This window comes from Vespula pensylvanica, chromosome 10 (genome assembly GCF_014466175.1).
Source record: "Vespula pensylvanica isolate Volc-1 chromosome 10, ASM1446617v1, whole genome shotgun sequence".
Classification (NCBI taxonomy): Eukaryota; Metazoa; Arthropoda; class Insecta; order Hymenoptera; family Vespidae; genus Vespula; species Vespula pensylvanica.
In genome coordinates, this window is record NC_057694.1 from 6983225 (window position 1) to 7002055 (window position 18831).

General features: G+C 27.2%; 5 protein-coding genes across 13 annotated transcripts; 3 read left to right on the forward strand and 2 right to left on the reverse strand.

Annotated features, from left to right (window-relative positions):
• Window positions 1-369: 369 nt before the first annotated feature.
• Window positions 370-7591, forward strand: LOC122632292 (cleavage and polyadenylation specificity factor subunit 1). Of its 3 annotated transcripts, none has more exons than XM_043818939.1 (20): window positions 383-729; window positions 810-1024; window positions 1497-1807; window positions 1905-2155; window positions 2416-2597; window positions 2663-2947; window positions 3019-3330; window positions 3414-3563; window positions 3645-3806; window positions 3880-4115; window positions 4209-4419; window positions 4494-4660; window positions 4749-4992; window positions 5068-5253; window positions 5346-5594; window positions 5694-5846; window positions 5934-6110; window positions 6216-6489; window positions 6577-6706; window positions 6801-7591. In XM_043818939.1, the coding sequence occupies exons 1-20, from the start codon at window positions 561-563 to the stop codon at window positions 6985-6987; spliced, it is 4251 nt and encodes a 1416-aa protein (XP_043674874.1). In that variant the 5' UTR covers window positions 383-560; the 3' UTR covers window positions 6988-7591. The 3 variants fall into 3 exon arrangements, with proteins under 3 accessions (XP_043674876.1, XP_043674874.1, XP_043674875.1); XM_043818940.1 differs by lacking the exon at window positions 383-729 and adding an exon at window positions 1255-1332 and having other exon boundaries at window positions 891-1024; XM_043818941.1 differs by lacking the exons at window positions 6577-6706; window positions 6801-7591 and having other exon boundaries at window positions 370-729; window positions 6274-6412.
• Window positions 7313-9342, forward strand: LOC122632301 (dynein regulatory complex protein 8-like). 4 transcript variants are annotated; one of them, XM_043818959.1, is made up of 5 exons: window positions 7313-7453; window positions 7789-7908; window positions 7996-8116; window positions 8192-8402; window positions 9206-9342. In XM_043818959.1, exons 1-5 carry the CDS (start codon window positions 7360-7362, stop codon window positions 9212-9214), a joined length of 555 nt encoding a protein of 184 aa, XP_043674894.1. In that variant the 5' UTR covers window positions 7313-7359; the 3' UTR covers window positions 9215-9342. The 4 variants fall into 4 exon arrangements, with proteins under 4 accessions (XP_043674894.1, XP_043674890.1, XP_043674892.1 ...); XM_043818955.1 differs by lacking the exon at window positions 9206-9342 and adding an exon at window positions 8571-8722; XM_043818958.1 differs by lacking the exons at window positions 7313-7453; window positions 9206-9342 and adding exons at window positions 7524-7661; window positions 8571-8722.
• LOC122632300 (delta(3,5)-Delta(2,4)-dienoyl-CoA isomerase, mitochondrial) lies at window positions 8831-10607 on the reverse strand. Its single transcript, XM_043818954.1, has 7 exons — window positions 10455-10607; window positions 10138-10285; window positions 9975-10063; window positions 9771-9898; window positions 9420-9700; window positions 9227-9353; window positions 8831-9114 (listed from the first exon to the last, which is right to left on the reverse strand). Exons 1-7 carry the CDS (start codon window positions 10501-10503, stop codon window positions 9016-9018), a joined length of 921 nt encoding a protein of 306 aa, XP_043674889.1. The 5' UTR covers window positions 10504-10607; the 3' UTR covers window positions 8831-9015.
• A 436-nt stretch (window positions 10608-11043) lies between these two features.
• LOC122632298 (retinol dehydrogenase 11-like) lies at window positions 11044-13224 on the forward strand. 2 transcript variants are annotated; one of them, XM_043818953.1, is made up of 5 exons: window positions 11044-11221; window positions 11529-11848; window positions 12011-12246; window positions 12319-12616; window positions 12707-13224. In XM_043818953.1, the coding sequence occupies exons 2-5, from the start codon at window positions 11576-11578 to the stop codon at window positions 12872-12874; spliced, it is 975 nt and encodes a 324-aa protein (XP_043674888.1). In that variant the 5' UTR covers window positions 11044-11221; window positions 11529-11575; the 3' UTR covers window positions 12875-13224. The 2 variants fall into 2 exon arrangements, with proteins under 2 accessions (XP_043674888.1, XP_043674887.1); XM_043818952.1 differs by having other exon boundaries at window positions 11045-11451.
• Window positions 13225-13786: 562 nt separating this feature from the next.
• Window positions 13787-18453, reverse strand: LOC122632293 (UV radiation resistance-associated protein). Of its 3 annotated transcripts, XM_043818942.1 has the most exons (9): window positions 17870-18453; window positions 17487-17691; window positions 16733-17320; window positions 16455-16627; window positions 16137-16363; window positions 15892-16062; window positions 14850-15806; window positions 14668-14749; window positions 13787-14585 (listed from the first exon to the last, which is right to left on the reverse strand). In XM_043818942.1, exons 1-9 carry the CDS (start codon window positions 17972-17974, stop codon window positions 14373-14375), a joined length of 2721 nt encoding a protein of 906 aa, XP_043674877.1. In that variant the 5' UTR covers window positions 17975-18453; the 3' UTR covers window positions 13787-14372. The 3 variants fall into 3 exon arrangements, with proteins under 3 accessions (XP_043674877.1, XP_043674880.1, XP_043674878.1); XM_043818945.1 differs by lacking the exon at window positions 17870-18453 and having other exon boundaries at window positions 17471-17629; XM_043818943.1 differs by lacking the exon at window positions 17870-18453 and having other exon boundaries at window positions 17408-17629.
• Window positions 18454-18831: the final 378 nt, after the last annotated feature.

An 18831-nucleotide genomic window follows, 5' to 3' on the forward strand; every position in this document is an offset into this window, starting at 1 on the left:
CGTGACCAAATTATAAAAGATACGATTTGTTAAAAATTCGCGCGTAAAACAATCTCGCGAGATGCGATATTGTTTTTGATTAAAATAATAATATTAGTAATATAGTAACAGTAATAACGTAAACTGTACTATTTCTATAAAGAAATAAAAAAAAAAAAAAACAAATCTACCTAACCTAAAACTTTTTCAAAAATTCGAGAAATTTATATTCTTGTCTAAATCTTTATTTTTAAAATGAAACCTTAATATAGGTTAACAATTACGCCTTTATTCATTGTTGGTGCAAACAATTATAAAAACCAGGAGTCATAAATAGTATTGTTATATATATTGAATTATAGATTTGACCACCAGAGTGTGTAACTAGTAGCTATTGTGACCAACACGAATTTATCTGAATATACCGGTAGTCGTTAAGATGTATTAACATGTCTATGAGTGATGCTTTGAGTTATTTTTTATGCGGTCTTTTATATGAATTTAAACTAATTTAATAATTGAATGCTTATATATTTATTAATCATTATAATTATAATATTTAATTAGAAACATTTAATAAAATGTATTCGATATGTAAAAGCACTCATCCTGCAACAGGAGTAGAACATGCTATCACATGTTATTTTTTTAATCGGTCTGAAAAATGTCTTGTAGTTGCTGGTGCGAATATTATAAGAGTATTTCGTTTAATTCCAGACGTAGATATAACGAAAAGAGAAAAATATACAGGTATATATAATTTTTTTATTATTTCTTAAAATCACATTTTCAATAAATATTTTTTCTTATTATGCATGTTGTTTTAACAGAATCACGTCCACCAAAAATGAAATTAGAATGTTTAGCTCAATATACTTTGCATGGGAATGTAATGTCGATGCAAGCAGTACATTTAATTGGATCTCAAAGAGATTCTCTCTTATTAAGTTTTCGTGATGCAAAATTATCTGTTGTTGAATACGATCAAGAAGCTCATGATCTTAGGACAGTATCTTTACATTACTTTGAAGAAGAAGAAATAAGGGTAATACTATAATTTCATATTGCTTATATAATTAAAATAAAGAAAGAAACAATTCAGTTAAGATTAATAAAACTAATTTATTTTACTGTCATTTTACTATTAGTAGGGTGACCACATATAAAGCAAGAAATACAATAGTTTGAAAAATTAGTCAAAACAATGCAAAATATATGTAAATATATTTTTTGACAATGAAATTTCCAACAATTAATAATTCAAATATTTTTTAGAATTAAAACACCAGGACAAAATGCTGAAATATGGAACTTGTACTATAAAAACAGGATGTCTGGTCACCCTAATTATCAGTAATATATATAAATATAAAAAATAACATACAATAATATAATTTTTTAATATAAAAAGTTTTTAATTTTGTCTATATTAATTGTTATGCTTTTATGTATGTATTATATCTAAATGAATTATAGATGATTTATTGTTAGAATTAAAAAGGAAAATTATTTATTAGGATGGATGGACAAATCATCACCATATACCAATTGTAAGAGTAGATCCTGAAGGTCGTTGCGCAGTTATGTTGATATATGGACGTAAATTAGTGGTATTACCATTCCGTAAAGATCCAAGTCTTGATGATGGAGATCTATTAGATGCAGCAAAATTACTTATATCTAATAAAACACCTATATTATCATCGTACATGATAGTATTAAAAAGTTTAGAAGAAAAAATGGATAATATTATAGATTTGCAATTTTTATATGGATACTATGAACCAACTTTACTGATTCTTTATGAACCTGTAAGAACTTTTTCAGGGTAAGAATATAGTATTATAATTTCAATTATGTTTTTGTTGTTATATGTATATAACATATGTTGATCTTCGATAATACTGTGATATATTTATTTACAGACGTATTGCAGTAAGACAAGATACTTGTGCAATGGTAGCAATATCATTAAATATTCAACAAAGAGTTCATCCTATTATATGGTCTGTCTCTAATTTACCATTTGATTGTTATCAAGCAGTACCAGTAAAAAAACCTCTTGGTGGAACATTAATAATGGCAGTGAATTCTCTAATTTATTTAAATCAAAGTATTCCACCATATGGAGTATCTCTTAATAGTTTAGCAGATACAAGTACAAATTTTCCTTTGAGTGAGTAAAATTTTTTTTTTAACAACTGCACATAAATTTTAAAATATTATTTTTAATTTTAATTTTTTTTAATTAATTAAAAATTTTTTTAATTTTTTATTTTTTTAATTCAAAAAAATTTCTTTTAATTAATTTTATTTTTTTTTTTTTTAATTTTAATTAAAATTTTAAATATTTATTTAATATTTAATTTAATAATAAGTACTTCAACAATACTCCTACAATACAGAATATATAAATTTTTTTGCCTATTGTATTAGAACCACAAGAAGGAGTTAAAATGAGTTTGGAAGGTGCTCAGGTCGCATTTATATCTCCAGATCGTTTAGTCATTTCTCTAAAGAGTGGGGAACTGTATGTACTGTCTTTATTTGCAGACAGCATGCGTTCAGTACGTGGTTTTCATTTTGATAAAGCAGCTGCTAGTGTTTTAACATCATGTGTAAGTAATATTTGTAATGAGAAATCTCACATAAAACATACATCTAATTTTATTTTAATTATTAGGTATGTATGTGTGAAGATAACTATCTTTTTCTTGGCTCACGTCTTGGAAATTCATTATTACTAAGGTTCACTGAAAAAGAACCAGAAAATGAACAAAATTTGAATGATAGTGAAATCATGGTCGAAGATAATGAAAGTGAAGAAACTCCAGCAAAAAAAATTAAACAAGATTTCTTAGGAGATTGGATGGCATCTGATGTATTAGATATCAAGGATCCAGAAGAATTAGAAGTATATGGAAGTGAAACACACACATCTATTCATATAACATCTTATATCTTCGAGGTATACCTGAATGAAATAATTGATTTATTTTAATCATTATTTTAATCTTTTTTTTTTTTCTAAATTTAAAGGTATGCGATAGCTTATTAAATATAGGACCTTGTGGAAATATATCTATGGGAGAACCAGCATTTTTATCAGAAGAATTTTCTCATAATCAAGATCCTGATGTTGAATTAGTCACAACATCTGGTTATGGCAAAAATGGTGCTCTATGTGTTCTCCAACGATCAATTCGACCTCAAGTAGTCACGACGTTCGAATTACCTGGATGTGAAGATATGTGGACAGTTATTGGTAATCTAAATAATGATGATCAGACAAAAACAGAATCAGAGGGTTCTCATGCTTTTTTGATATTGAGTCAAGAAGATTCAACTATGGTATGTAGGATATTATTATCAAAATAAATTGTTTCATATCAAAAAATGATATCTTGTACAAATTTTATATAATAAATTTATAGATTCTACAAACTGGTCAAGAAATCAATGAAGTCGATCAAAGTGGATTCAGTACTCAAGGAAGTACAGTTTATGCAGGGAATCTTGGTGCCAACAGATACATAGTACAAGTTACACAAATGGGTATTCGTCTTTTACAAGGAATTGAACAAGTATGTATGATCTTTATATACAATATTTTCTATATTTTTGTGTATTATTTTTTATAAACGATTCTCTGTTAACAATTACAGATACAACATATGCCTATAGATCTTGGTTGTCCCATAGTACATGCTAGTTGTGCAGATCCCTATGTAACTATACTTTCAGAGGATGGTCAAGTTATGTTACTAACACTTAGAGAGGGAAGAGGTACAGCAAAATTACATGCACAAGCTGCAAATTTGCTATTTGTAAGTATATATTTATAAATATAAATATGTATATATCAAAATAGTAAATTAATGATTTTTATTAAATTTTCAGCGTCCTCAAATAGAAGCACTCTGTGCATATAGAGATGTAAGTGGAATTTTCACGACGCAACTGCCTGAAAATTCGGAAGATGATATACCAGAAGAAGAACACAATGTAGAGGAACCACCTATTGTTAGTAATATTGATAATGAGGATGACTTATTATACGGCGATGCACCAGCTTTTCAAATGCCTGTACCACCTCATACTAAAAACATTGATGGAACAACTAAAAAAGCACCATGGTAAACATCTTTACTACTATTAAGTAATATTATATTCTTTTTTTTTTCTTCTCATCAATTGTGTTATTATTATAATGATGCAAATATGTATAGGTGGCAAAAACATTTACAAGAGATTAAACCTACATATTGGTTACTAGTATATAGAGATAGTGGAACCTTAGAAATTTATTCTTTGCCAGATTTACGTTTGTCCTATCTTATTCGTAATTTTGGTTACGGACAATATGTTTTACATGATAGTATGGAATCTACAACATTGCAAACTAATCCTGTTAATGAAATTCCTAATCCCGAAAATCAGGTACATTAATTATATACATTATTTTCAATTGCATTCAATAAGTTTATACATTAATATAAAACATTATTTTCCAGGTTCGTGAAATTTTAATGGTTGCTTTAGGCCACCATGGAAACAGACCAATGCTTTTAGTACGTTTAGATTCTGAATTACAAATTTATCAAACTTATAAATATCCCAAAGGTCACTTAAAATTGCGTTTAAAAAAATTAGACCATGGTATTATACCAGGCCATTTAAGGTACATAACTATTTGTAACGTTTAAATAATTTTATTATGTACTATATATATATATATATATAAATAATTCTATTTATAAATCTAAAAGGCCAAAACCTAAAGAAGAAGATATCCCCAATATGAATGAAACACGAATTTCTATGATGCGATATTTTAGCAATATTGCTGGATATAATGGTGTATTTATTTGTGGTGATTATGCACATTGGATATTTCTTACTGGACGTGGAGAATTACGAACACATCCAATGGGCATAGATGGTCCTGTTACTTCTTTTGCACCATTTAATAACATTAATTGTCCTCAAGGCTTTTTGTATTTTAACAGAAAGGTAAACTATCCTAAAATTTTTCTTTATGATAAAATTTAAAAAATAATAAATATACATATTAATATATATATATAGGAAGAATTAAGGATATGCGTTTTACCAACACATTTATCATATGATGCACCATGGCCTGTAAGAAAAGTACCTTTGCGATGTACACCACATTTCGTGACATATCATCTCGAGAGTAAAACTTATTGTGTTATAACAAGCACAGCTGAACCACTTAAAAGTTATTACAGATTTAACGGCGAAGATAAGGTAATATAAAATAATAAATTCTTCACAAAATGTATGCATGGAATGTTACCACGAATAGCAGTATGTGTATATGTGTATTCATTTATTTATAGGAATTCACAGAAGAAGAAAGACCAGATAGATTTATTTATCCATCACAAGAATTGTTTAGTATCGTTTTATTTTCTCCAGTTTCTTGGGAAACTATACCAAACACTAAAATCGAATTAGATCAATGGGAACATGTGACGTGTCTAAAAAATGTGTCTCTAGCATACGAGGGAACAAGATCTGGATTAAAGGGTTACATTGTATTAGGAACAAACTACAATTATGGTGAAGATATTACAAGTAGAGGACGTGTAAGCAAAAATAAATTATCTATCTCAATACCTATATAATATTATTTATTGATATTTTAAATATAATGCTTTATATTATATTATTTTTCTCTTTTATAGATTCTTATATTTGACATCATAGAAGTAGTACCGGAACCTGGACAACCATTAACAAAAAATAGATTTAAACAAATTTATGCAAAGGAACAGAAAGGTCCTATTACAGCTATTACTCAAGTATCAGGATTTCTAGTTTCAGCAGTGGGACAAAAGGTTTCATTGTTACAAAACTAATTACGTAAAAATTGAATTTGTGAAATATGTAGAATATTTTAAAACGAAGTGATATCAATTTTTCAGATCTACATTTGGCAATTAAAAGATAACGACCTCGTAGGCGTTGCTTTTATAGACACTCAAATTTATATACATCAAATGTTAAGTATTAAAAGTTTAATTTTAGTGGCTGATGTGTACAAATCGATTAGTTTGTTAAGATTCCAGGAAGAATATAGAACACTTTCCCTTGTTAGTAGGGTAAGTTCTTATAATAATATATAATTTAGAGAGAAATTGATATTATAAATAAATTACTCTATGTTAGACATTAAATAATTTTTTTTTTTTTTTTTTTTTATTTAGGATTTCCGCCCAGCAGAAGTTTATACAATAGAATATTTAATTGACAATAATAATTTAGGCTTTCTAGTAGCTGATGGAGAAAGCAATATAGCTTTATTTATGTATCAACCAGAATCAAGGGAAAGTCTTGGTGGTCAAAAATTGATTAGAAAAGCTGACTTCCATTTAGGACAAAAAGTAAATACATTCTTTCGAATTAAATGTAGGATTACTGACCCAGCAAATGAAAAAAAATATTTTTCTGGAGCAGAGAAAAGGCATGTTACCATGTATGGTGAGTTTTTTTTTTTTTTTTCTTTTGTGTGTGTTAAAATATTGTTTTGAAAAGATGAATAAAAAAATAATACACAATATTTTTTAGCATCTCTGGATGGTAGTCTTGGTTACATTCTTCCAGTTCCGGAAAAAACATATCGTAGATTACTTATGCTGCAAAACGTATTAGTCACACATATATGTCACATTGCAGGCCTAAATCCCAAAGCATACCGGTAAATTATTAAATAATGATTATAATGAATTTACTTTAATTATATATTGATCAGATATGTATCATAAATAATTATATTTTTGCAACAATTTCAGTACGTATAAAAGTTATGTAAGAACACAAGGAAATCCAGCTAGAGGTATCATAGATGGAGATTTGGTTTGGAGCTATCTCTATTTACCTAATAACGAAAAAATGGATGTAGCCAAAAAAATTGGAACGCGAGTTCAAGAAATAATAGAAGATATTACAGAAATTGACCGACAAACCGCACATTTTTAAAACAACTGTTTCGTATATATACATATATATATATATATATATCTATATTCAGTAAATATAATAGAATAATATTCAGAACTATTTTTCAAATTTCTATTAGTTTTTTAATAAATGAACGAAAATGAAAAATGCATTTCAAATACTGAATAAATGTAATACATTTGTTAATAATCATATTTCTCTCATGTACATATAATGTATATTAGTAAAATTGAATGTTTATGAATGTAGCAATTGTTTTACATGATAAATTTTTTTTTTAGTAGATAAGCATGTTTTGTCATAGAATATAATGAATTTACATTTTTATATTAAGACAATCTTTTATATTTCATATAAATCCATTCCATGTAACTGATTTCAACCAGCAATATGGTTGATACAGAATATCCGATTGAAGTAGGTCGATTATCTATACAAAGAAACATTAGTGAGAGAAGAATAAGCAGACGAGAAAGTTTAAGATGTATGTAGATTTATATAAATATTATGTGTATACGAATGTAAGATATATATAATTACTTTATTTTTATATTAATAAATAGTGTGTGTATATGATATGTAGTGTAAATGTCTTATGAATCAAATATGGGTATTGATCAAACAATGCTATATTAAATGTTCCTACATAAAAGAGTAGAGAGTTATATAGTTTATAGACTTTAAACGAAATAGTAAGTTTTCTTTTTCTTTTTTTTTTTGTAGTAACACGTTTCACTCAAATCCTCATGAATTAATTTATAAAAAATATATTTTTTGTGAACATAAAAATGATTTGTATCACATTTTATATGTCTATAGTGCTTGTTGAAGAACCAACATTGTTAGAAAAAAGGCTGTGCGAAGCTTTTGATATATTTGATAATGCAAGAAATAATGAAGTGGATGTTAGAGATTTGGGTACCATTATAAGAGCATTAGGTAAATAATTAATATAAAATTTATATGTATATATAAAAAAAAATAACAAATATTATCAATTACATTAATCATCCTATTTATTCATAGGATGTGTTATTACAGAAGCAGAACTACAAGAAATACAGGTTCAAGTAGAAGATGTAATAAATAATTGTGTACCATTGAACAAATATATAGAATATATGTACAAAGCAATTACTGAACGCAAGTTAGTAATTATTTAATAATAATGAAATTATAAAATTAATGATTTTTTTACATATATTTTCTTTATTTTACTTAGATTTAAACCTGCAGAACCTGAAGATCTATTAAAAGCATTTCAATTACTAGATCCTGAAAATCGTGGTTATATTATGAAAGATGATTTAGAAAAAACTTTGATGGAAATAGGAGAACCTTTTACTAAAGATGAAGTGGCTGAAATGATGGCAGTTGCTTGTGATCCAATAACAAAAAAAGTTTATTATGAATATTATATCAATTTGTTGATTGTATGTATGATTATTTTTACTTTAAATTCATTTCATGATTGGCATTTTCTTTACCAATTGCAATAAAATAATTGTCATATTTATGACATATGATATATGACTTAAATGAAACACTTAAAGATATATCTCTTCAATAGATTCATGTGTGAAGAACTTAATCACTTATAGGTAAAACTCCCAACGGATAAAAATGTACATGCAATAGTTGATCGAATGGAAATAGAAAAATTAGAACTTATGCCAAAAAAACGTAAATTAGAAAGTCTTCTTATGGAAGCTGAAGAAAAAGAATTGAATATTTAACACTATTATATAATAAATGATAGAACTAAATTTTATATTTGAAATCCTTTAAAGATCTCATAATAATTTTACATCAGTACAAATTAAATTGCTGTTTGAATAATAAATATAAAAAGTAAAATCTATTAATATTAATAAACATACTTTAATGATGCCTTATAAGATATTTCATATCAATATAAAGGTATATCAAAATGTAAACATATCTAATATACTTTATATAAAATATTTGATAACAATTAAGTTTCTGCCTTCACAGCCACTGATAAAGCAAACTGTTTAAGGACTTGAAATATATAACACAGAAGTTTTATAGTTTTGAAAATACAGGTGGATCACCTCGTGTTGCCTGTGAAGTTGCTGCATTTATAAAATCTTCACTTTGCAACATTGTTTTATTATGCATAGCCTATTAAAAGAAATATCAAGTTAATCGCAATAACATTATAATTTTACCTATTTAATAAACATTATATAATAAATGTGTTATTTACTTCCAGGTGGAATAATAAAAAACTTACAATATGTTCAAGACCTTCTTCAACAGAATGATCTCTTGAATATACCAAACTTAATTTGGAACTTTGTACAGCAACAGGACTTTTACTTGCAATTTCTTCAGCAAGTTCAATGGATTTATTCAACAAGCTATATCAAAATAAATGGATTATTATCATTATATAATTTAAAAATATATTTTGAGTAATTTCTTACCTTTCTTGACTATCAAATACACAATTGACAAAACCACACTGCAATGCCTCAGTTGCTGGAAATTTTCTTGCTGTGTAAACAAGTTCTCTAACTAAACTGTCTGAACCAATTATTTTTGGAAATCTTTGCAAAGTACCAACATCAGCTGCCATTCCAATATCAACTTCTTTTATTTGAAACCATGCATCTGAGGAACAATAACGTATATCAGCAGCACAAATCATATCTACTCCTGAACCTATGCAGGCGCTATGTACAGCTGCAATTACTGGCTTTGCACACTAAGAAATATAACAAATGTAATCGATCTGACAAATGCAATAAATATTATAACGTATAAAAAAAAAATACCTTTTCTATAGAAGTCATAGAATTTTGATATTTCCTTATCACAGATTCTAAAATTTTACACTTTCGTGCAACATCTTCATGTTCCGATAATTTTTGGAAAATATCTAGATTATCTTGTAAATCCAAACCTATATCAAATAATGTTTTATATATATTAAAATTAAAAAATGTTTATTTATTTAATAACAAAAAATGATAGAGTACCAACGCAAAACATTTTTCCAATAGCTGATAAAATAATAACTCTGCAATCTGGCTCTACCGATAAATCATCAAAGCATTGTTTAATTTCTCTATAGAGAAGAATATATTAATAAATATAATATTTAAAAAATATACTAGATAATACATATAAATAATTACATACTCCCACATTTTACCATTCATAGCATTTCGCTTCTCAGGTCTATTTAACTGTACCATACATACAAATGGTTTTGGTACTGACACGGATAAAGTTTCATATTTCATCGATTTCATTGTATTATTTTTCAAAACAACACTAGTTCCAAAATCTAGAAAACAAAATAACAATATACATATTTACAGATTACATTGTTTTAATACTGCAAGTATTTCTTATAATACTCTGTGAACACATCAACGAATTAAAATAATTTGTTTACACATTTATAAAAACAAGTTAACTACGCAATTGTAAATTTAAAAGCTTTAATTTCTTACGTTTTTTTATAACATTAAATGCGGGCTTTATAAAAATAGACCTGAACATTTTTATTAATTGTATTAAGATTTATAATAATAATTCAAATAATAAAAATGAGTACTTTGTACGATGGTACAAAGGTCTATGTCGATTGGTTAATATAGTATATAAATTTCAAAGTATATTGTAAATACTTTATTAATGGTTTCTTTAATTATTCTGTACTTAAAAATTGTTTTATTCTCGATCATTTAATTAAATAACGTCAATGTATTTATTATTTTCTGAAAAGTCTTATAATTTTCTAATAGAAGTTTTATAGGCTCATTCTAGTTATATATGCGCAATGAATGTATGAGAAGTATTTTATAACTGACCAATCGACACATAAAGAAACAGTTTAAAATTCAAAATATATATTTTACATATTTATAGATCAGTTGTTTTAATTCGTAAAACGTATGTAAAGTTGATGTGCATGAATCTATTCATTAAGAGTATAATTTATAATAAAATTAAAAGTTTCTATTTTGTTAATTATAAACATTCATTTTTATCGGAAAATCCATCTTTTTTTAACAAACTAAATATTATTATTTCTTATTAATGGATACGTATAAATAATAATATACATGTTTTCTCGATTTTTTAAATTACATGATATTATTTTTATAGAAGAGAGAATGTGAGAATAGACCCTTGTCATAAATTTGAATTGTATCAATGGTCATTGAGGAGTGGTGAGAAGCAGTGAGAGATGACAATATAAAAAGTTACAATTTGTGTATGCGGTAAAAAAAATTCTTTTGAGAAAATTATTGTATAGAGGAATAGTTAAAAAATTCCTTTAGTATATTTATATCAAAGTTTTACATTTTTTGTTTTTGTTTATATTTACTTCGTTACTTCCATAAATTCTTCCGTAGATGAATATACGTGTAGAAAAAAGTTAGGTTAAGCAAGAAATAATAATTTATATAAATAATCGACATCTTATAAAAATCTATATATAATGCAAGTGATTTAATTAGCATAAATATATATACAAATATTAAGGATACCACATTGATCGAAATTTTTTTCGTTTGCAGATGCTAACTGTGATAAAATTGATTTAATAAATTTTTTAACAACAAATATGGTATCGTCGTGGTGTTATTTTGTTTTGCCTGTTGTGTTATTAATTGGATTTCTTCGAAAATGTCGTGAATGTACTTGGGGAAGATGTAAAAATACAAGTAGCTTACAAGGTCGAGTTTTTATTGTAACAGGAGCTAATTCTGGTATTGGTAAAGAAACAGTCAAAGAATTAGCAAAACGAAAAGCTACTGTCATTATGGCTTGTCGAAATATGCAAAATGCCAAAAACGTTATTTCTGAAATTCGTCATCAAACTCCTAACGGCGAATTGGTGAGCTTATTCAGAGTTTATGGATTTGTATAATTATTTATTTTAGATTTTTAAGCAATATATCTTTATCTTAGTATAAATAATTTTTGTTTAATTTTATTCTATTTATTTCTTTTATCTTCAAACTTTACATTATTTATGATTGTATTTACAATTCTATAGATTCCAATGGAATTAGATCTGGCATCGCTTTCATCTATCAGAGAATTTGCAGCTCAAGTATTAAAGAATTTTCCTGAAATTCATGTATTGATTAATAATGCTGGCGTATATACACCACTCAAGGATCATGCAATTACTGAAGATGGATTTGAAATTCACTTTGGTGTCAATCATCTTGGACATTTTTTATTAACCAATTTACTTATAGAGCGTCTTAAAGAAAATGCACCTAGCAGGTTAGTTATAAATCTAAAATGAATAAGACTAAGATGAATAACAATCTGAATCTTATATATTTTTGATTACAGAGTTGTTATTGTAACTTCTAAACTCTTAGAATCAGGAGTTATTGACTTTTCAAATTTAAATGGTGAAAAAGGTGTAACGACTAAAGGACGTATGAATCCGGGCTATTGTAACTCGAAATTAGCAAATGCATATTTTGGCATGGAACTTGCAAAGAGAATGAAAGATTACAATGTGAATGTTTATATGGTTTGTCCTGGATTTGCTTATACAGGATTGTTTAGAAATGTCAAACGTAGTCGATTTCATTATATCTTATTCTCGCCAATTGCTTTATTATTTCTAAGAACTGCAAACCAGGTAACATAGTATTTTAATAAATGTGATTATTGATAAATTCTTATCATACCTTCTTAATCAAATTTCTCAATTATATAAATTTTGCTGCAGGGTGCACAGACTGTGCTACATTGTGCCATTGAACCTTCCTTAGCCGATGAAAGTGGACATATTTATCGAAATTGTGAGCTCTACGTTTCTGAAAAGGAATTAGATCCTGAAGTAGCATTGCAATTATGGGAAGTAAGTGAAAAACTGACAGCTGCCAAAGAGACTTAAAGGCAAAATAAATGATTCATCTGATTCGCATTATTTTACTAAACGATTTGGGCATTCAAAGTTTATTTTTGTACATAAATTAGTACTGTAATAGATATAGTGGTATGTATTTTTATTACCACTATTCTTTTAAAAAATGTTTATTTATAATTTGATGAATTTTTGCATTATTGCTGCATTTGTTAATATGCATGAGATATACATGATAATATCAACAGAATATTATAATACTCTGTATGATATAGCCAATTAAACTTAAGTTGAAAAACAAATAGAATGTTACAAATAAAAGTCTTCAACAACAATAATAATAATAATGATAATAATAATAATAATAATAATAATAATAACAACAACAACAACAACAAATTTTTCACTGATATAGTTAAAGCATAGAGGAAATAATCTTTTTTAAAATATAGTATACAATAAATGTAATTATGTTATGAAATTATTAGAAGCAAAGCGTATTTTTGAAAATACAAGTAGATTATAAATTACAATAGACTACAATATAAAGTATAATACTATTATGTTCTAAGATATCTCAGAAATGTGAATTGTAGTGTAAATAATAAGTCATGGATATGTGTACAATCTTGCTTTAATTTTGTATTTTTCTTATATTGCAGTATTTGTTTTAAGTATAAAAAAAAAACTTTATAGGCATAATATTTGTAACATTTAATTGTCATTCAAACTTGAAAAAAAAAATCATATACGTTTTATTTATAACGTATCACCTTAATTAAGAAAGACTAAATAAAAAATCTCATTAATCATCTTAATAAATCCAAGTATAAATGTAATATTTATCTAATAAATTATGATCACATTCGATAAATGCTTCAGAACTTTGGTTGGTCCTCTTATATAGTTTATCCAATCTTTAAATAATCTTAAAACCAAAAATTTACATTTTTATATATTATTCTTTATATCATAAGCACAAACGCAACATAGCTAAGAAGCTAAGAGAAACGATAATTTTAAATTTGTTAGAAATATACATGATATCACCTGCTTCATAAAATATTAATTATTGAAAAAATAATAGATAAAATATAAATCACAAATACTATATAGATATATACAGAATGAATTATGTAATTCAGCAAGCTATAGAACATTATTAAAGATAGAAAAAACTATCAGATATTATAAATAGAATCACATGAGTTTTTTTTCTACGATTTTCAATATATTATAATTATGCAACTTCTATGAAAAAGTACTACGATTATATTATCATTTTATGATATAAAGTTGTATTCGAATGTGTACGGCGATTACATTATTTAAGAAAATAATATTTATAAAACAATGCAACCCCCTTCCTCTCTTTTACTATTTTCTTTCTGCAACAATAATAAAGATATACTTGATCAAAGTTGCATACTTCGATCCTAACATATTTTATATGTACTAAATAACTCTCAAATTTTTTTTACAAGATTTACTCGCATATACAATAACTTTATATTTGAATTAATAAATATTACAGCCGTGGTTTCATAACTTTAAAACTAGTTTTCTTATTAGCTAAGGCTTCAGTACGTGCATAAACATTCTCTGAACTGCGTCTAATAATATCTATATAATCGCTTGATGCTTGAAAGTCACATTGCTTATCTTTTTCTTCAAGCATACAATTATATTCAGTAACAGTATTGTCGCATTTTTGTGTCGCTGCTATGGAATCCTTATTTAGCTGAAAATGATAAATACAGTAACTGTACATGTTTAAGATAAGATATATATGCTAAAGAGGAACAAATCTTATTGACAATTACCATTGCATTATGTTTAACACAGATACCTTCATCATTCTCTTCTGACCATTTTTCACTTTGTTGCTCTATTTCTTCATTCGGCCTATATCGAGTAAACACATAATAATGTTCTTCTGTGATATTGTTGTTAAACGTATAAAAATGTGTTGTTTTCGGAATATGCATTGACTGAATCTACTCACCTTAGTTGAGAAGAAAATTGTTTACCTAAAACTTTTTTGTTAGCTAAGTGACATTTTTCTGTATAGCTACAAATCGAATTTGTTCTTTCCTTCTTTTCAGTTTCATCATAAGTACATCCTATTATATCGTCTAAAGATAAGCAGGATTTAGCAACACGTTCTTTACACGAACTAATCATGAAAGGACTTTGCTCCAAAACATCACAATTATGATCATTTTGGTCATAATAATGTCTACAATAATCTTCTGAAGTATTATTTTCTAAATGTGACATATCCGTATGATCTCCATTTTTCAATGTATTCTCTGCACTATCTTCGATATTTTTTACATTATCATGATTTGAAGAAATATTTTGCTCGTTCTCTCCTTTTTTGATCGTACTTTTATCATTCGGACTTTCATCTCCCTCATTTTGGCTATTGCTTAAGGCCATTTCACAGCTACTTATAGAATTTGAACTCCTATCTCTAATACTGACAGAACCTTCTAAACTATCAGTAACATTTGCCGACTTAGAAACAGATGTAGGTATTGTTATTTCGATATTACTGTCGATCGTAACACTATCATTATTTTGAAGAAAATCGTCACTTACATTTACACTGATAGTATTATTCAGATCAGTACAATTCAGTGTTTCATTACTACTATTGCCAGACCTGTTTCTAGCTAACATTAATGTTCTGTCATCTATGGCACTTTCTTCCGATTTGCAAATTCGTTTCGATTGACTACCTAAAACAAGAGGCTGTACAGGTTTATCTAAACCTTGATCTAAAGAAGATCCCAGAGAAGATTTTATTGATTTTAATTGGCCCATTGATCGCGACGATCTGTGGCATTTTTCAAAAATAATTTTCTGTATTGGTGGTGTAAGAGGAACATTCTGTTTACCATTACCTACTTCTGTATCTAATGACGAAGTAGAAAATGTTCTTTTTGAATTGTCCAAACTGTAAAAGATTATTATGCTTATTTCCCTTTTAAAATACATTAAAAGATTTGGCACAATATATGAACTCATACAAATACACTTACTGCGATTGGTTTGGCTTCATTTTTAATAAGGTTGCTAAATTTGATAATGTTGCTCTTAAATCAGTAGTAGGAAGACCACAATACCAGCGTAATTGTGCTATGTTTTTATTTAATAAATAAACAGCATAGTGAAATTGTAATCTATCTTTACCTCTGGCGAATAATGGAAATCTATAAAAATAATATTTTTTATAGGATATTCCATTTATTAAGAATTCGTAAAGAAAAATATTGATAATACTTACTGCCTATCATTATCAGGAAGGCTCTCTATGATGTGATCAATAACTTTACTACGAGATCCGTAATGTATAACGGGATATCTGGTAGGTATATTAAGAAAATTAGCAATCATTTGTGTTGTGTGTGTCACAAAACCCAATGCCACAGCTACTTGAGTATCATTTGACAATTCCAAATCTTCACTATCTGGTAAATGTATGTCGTGTATCGTGAATTTTCCATTGCTATCCTATATAATGATATTTATAATCAATTGAATTATTACCAGTGTGAGATATATAAATTTTAAAATTATATATTGACTGCTTAAATCATTATACCTGTTTAACAGGATAAATCAAGCTTAATTCCGAAATTAACTGACGTCGACGATGAGCAAGTTGGTTGCTCATTTGAATGTAACTTTCTCTCGTATCTACATGACTTTGACGCCATTCGTGCAATCTTTCAATATCTTTGTTAAGTTCTCTGTATCTTTCCATCAAATCAGAACCTGTGTACAAGAGAATTGTAGATTATCTTAATTTGTATGAAAAAATTAAATTAATTAAAGATTAAATTTTTACGTATAAACCGATAAGTAAAATTCAATGTATACCGTGATCTTGATTTTCTTCCGCAATAGTTGCATGTAACTGATTTAGTACCCTTAATTCTCCCATTTTTCTTGCTCTTTCTTGTTCTAATAGTTTTGTTCTAAATTTAGCCATTTCTAACTCCTTACGTATTTTAAGTATTTCTGCTTTTTTTTCCCTATTTACCGTACGAGGTTGAAATAATCTGTTTAAAGAAGATTGAGGATATTTTGGTGTTTGAAAATTATCACCAGAGGCAATGCGCATTCTTAAAGCTAGCACTGAATTGGTCTGTTGTTTAAGCGCTTGCATCTTGCTTCTCAGGCTAGTCAACTTATTTACAGTATAGCTGTCCTTTACTTCATTTGCGTTAACATTTATACGGAGATATCTCTTCAACTCTGGTGTTATTATAAAACAATATGCAGGTGTAAAAAAACCACCATTAAAGTAAAAAATTATAGAATTTTCCTTTAGAATCATTTCCAAGTTGTTGGGTAATTTAGGACCGATGTATGCCAGGCCAGTAAAAGAAATACCCCATGTGAATACAGTTACATCAGATGTGTTATTACCCATAGCCGTTCTTTTCCATAGCCTTAGAATTATTTCTATTTGTAAAAAAAATATATATGCAATATTTATTATTTACTTTATTTTACGGAATCAAAATAAATTAATTAAAAATCTAACTGTACCATTGATAAAAATTACAACCGATTATCTCATTTTTTAAACAAAACTGCGTTTATGGTACTAACAGATTGTTAAGCTCACCACTGGCAGATGAGTAACCTGTGGCATGTAAAATAGGGACTTCCAGACTAGACCATCTAGGATTCGCATTATCTATTAATTCGCTCGTATATATCGGAGATGACATAGTCGTTCTGTGCAAAGTGTAATAAAACCAACAGATCTCGCTATTTACATTTGTCCTCAATTTATATCCAATTATTTGGATTAAACTCCTAAGTCTCAACTAAAACATATATTTCATGCAAGAAAAGATATTCTTTATAAAGAACATCAAATCTTATTATTCAAAATATATACACGTATATAAACGTATATAAAATTAAAATTAATCTGTTGCAAGTTTAAAAATATAATGTATTGTAAACAAAAAGAAATGTCATACAGTATATAGAATAAATTACCTGCTGTGTAGCAAAGGGTAGCCAAGTTTTATATCGTGGTGCGATACGGGGTTGAAGGGTTAAATCTAAATCTCTAACGAGGTTTCGCGTCTCGGAAACCTCCATTATTTGCTTTCATAGTAAAATACACATAATACTATTAAAAAAACAGACAACATTTCTTAAACATGATATGTAATTAATCAGTAATCGATGAGATAATAACTGTAATAGATAGGCAGGTTATCCATATAGTTTTAATGCACTCATATATGTAATACTATGTATAACGGCTGTATCATCTTCATTATTTCGTCTTTTGATCTACCATCAAATAATAATGTGATCCTCTTGTCATATAAATATGTACATTCATATATATATATACATATATAAATATATATGAGTATACTTTATTCCTATGTGTAATCAAATAACGTCATTCGACACTTCTGACAGTTCTTCACATTGACACCTTTCATTCTTAAAATTTTATACATTCCACTGCCACTTATAGTTTTCTAAAATAACTAGACTGTCCCTGGTTATTTTTATTACCAACATCTACTTCATCTTGCGTACACGTTTCTTATTAAAAGTTCTTACAGATTGGACAATTAATAAAGCATACCGACTGTAATCGACCAATCATTTTTTAGTATATCTACCATCTAAATATTTTATTTTGAAAACGTTCTTCCTAATTCGTTTATTTCCTTTTTATATAATGAAAAGGCAACTAATGGAAAATGAATCGCTATTTTTAGATCTATACGCCATCTCTATACTTTCTACTTAAAATGCTGGAAAAGCATACGCGTGAATTATCTTTCCTTTATCTATTTTTGAACGTTGCAGCCAATGCAGGCAGATTACTCCATCCTTTGCTATACTGTATTGTCTACCGACCGTATATACTTTAGCTAGTACAAAATGGTCGACGTGCCTTCGATGTAGGAAATAATTTTGTGTTACAATATTTC

Coding starts and splice junctions, on each gene's coding strand:
- LOC122632293 (XM_043818942.1), bottom strand. CDS start 17,974: ATGGAGGTTTCCGAGACGCGAAACCTCGTTAGAGATTTAGATTTAACC. Junction 16,364..16,454: donor TGATTTATCCTGTTAAACAG/GTATAATGATTT, acceptor ATCATTATATAG/GATAGCAATGGAAAATTCAC. Junction 15,807..15,891: donor ATGAAGCCAAACCAATCGCA/GTAAGTGTATTT, acceptor AATCTTTTACAG/TTTGGACAATTCAAAAAGAA.
- LOC122632292 (XM_043818939.1), top strand. CDS start 561: ATGTATTCGATATGTAAAAGCACTCATCCTGCAACAGGAGTAGAACAT. Junction 2,156..2,415: donor AAGTACAAATTTTCCTTTGA/GTGAGTAAAATT, acceptor CTATTGTATTAG/AACCACAAGAAGGAGTTAAA. Junction 3,564..3,644: donor TTTTACAAGGAATTGAACAA/GTATGTATGATC, acceptor TAACAATTACAG/ATACAACATATGCCTATAGA.
- LOC122632301 (XM_043818955.1), top strand. CDS start 7,360: ATGGTTGATACAGAATATCCGATTGAAGTAGGTCGATTATCTATACAA. Junction 7,454..7,788: donor CAGACGAGAAAGTTTAAGAT/GTATGTAGATTT, acceptor ATATGTCTATAG/TGCTTGTTGAAGAACCAACA. Junction 7,909..7,995: donor TACCATTATAAGAGCATTAG/GTAAATAATTAA, acceptor ATTTATTCATAG/GATGTGTTATTACAGAAGCA.
- LOC122632298 (XM_043818953.1), top strand. CDS start 11,576: ATGGTATCGTCGTGGTGTTATTTTGTTTTGCCTGTTGTGTTATTAATT. Junction 12,247..12,318: donor AAAGAAAATGCACCTAGCAG/GTTAGTTATAAA, acceptor TTTTGATTACAG/AGTTGTTATTGTAACTTCTA. Junction 12,617..12,706: donor TTCTAAGAACTGCAAACCAG/GTAACATAGTAT, acceptor ATTTTGCTGCAG/GGTGCACAGACTGTGCTACA.
- LOC122632300 (XM_043818954.1), bottom strand. CDS start 10,503: ATGTTCAGGTCTATTTTTATAAAGCCCGCATTTAATGTTATAAAAAAA. Junction 10,064..10,137: donor ATGAATGGTAAAATGTGGGA/GTATGTAATTAT, acceptor TCTTCTCTATAG/AGAAATTAAACAATGCTTTG. Junction 9,899..9,974: donor TGGAAAAATGTTTTGCGTTG/GTACTCTATCAT, acceptor TATTTGATATAG/GTTTGGATTTACAAGATAAT.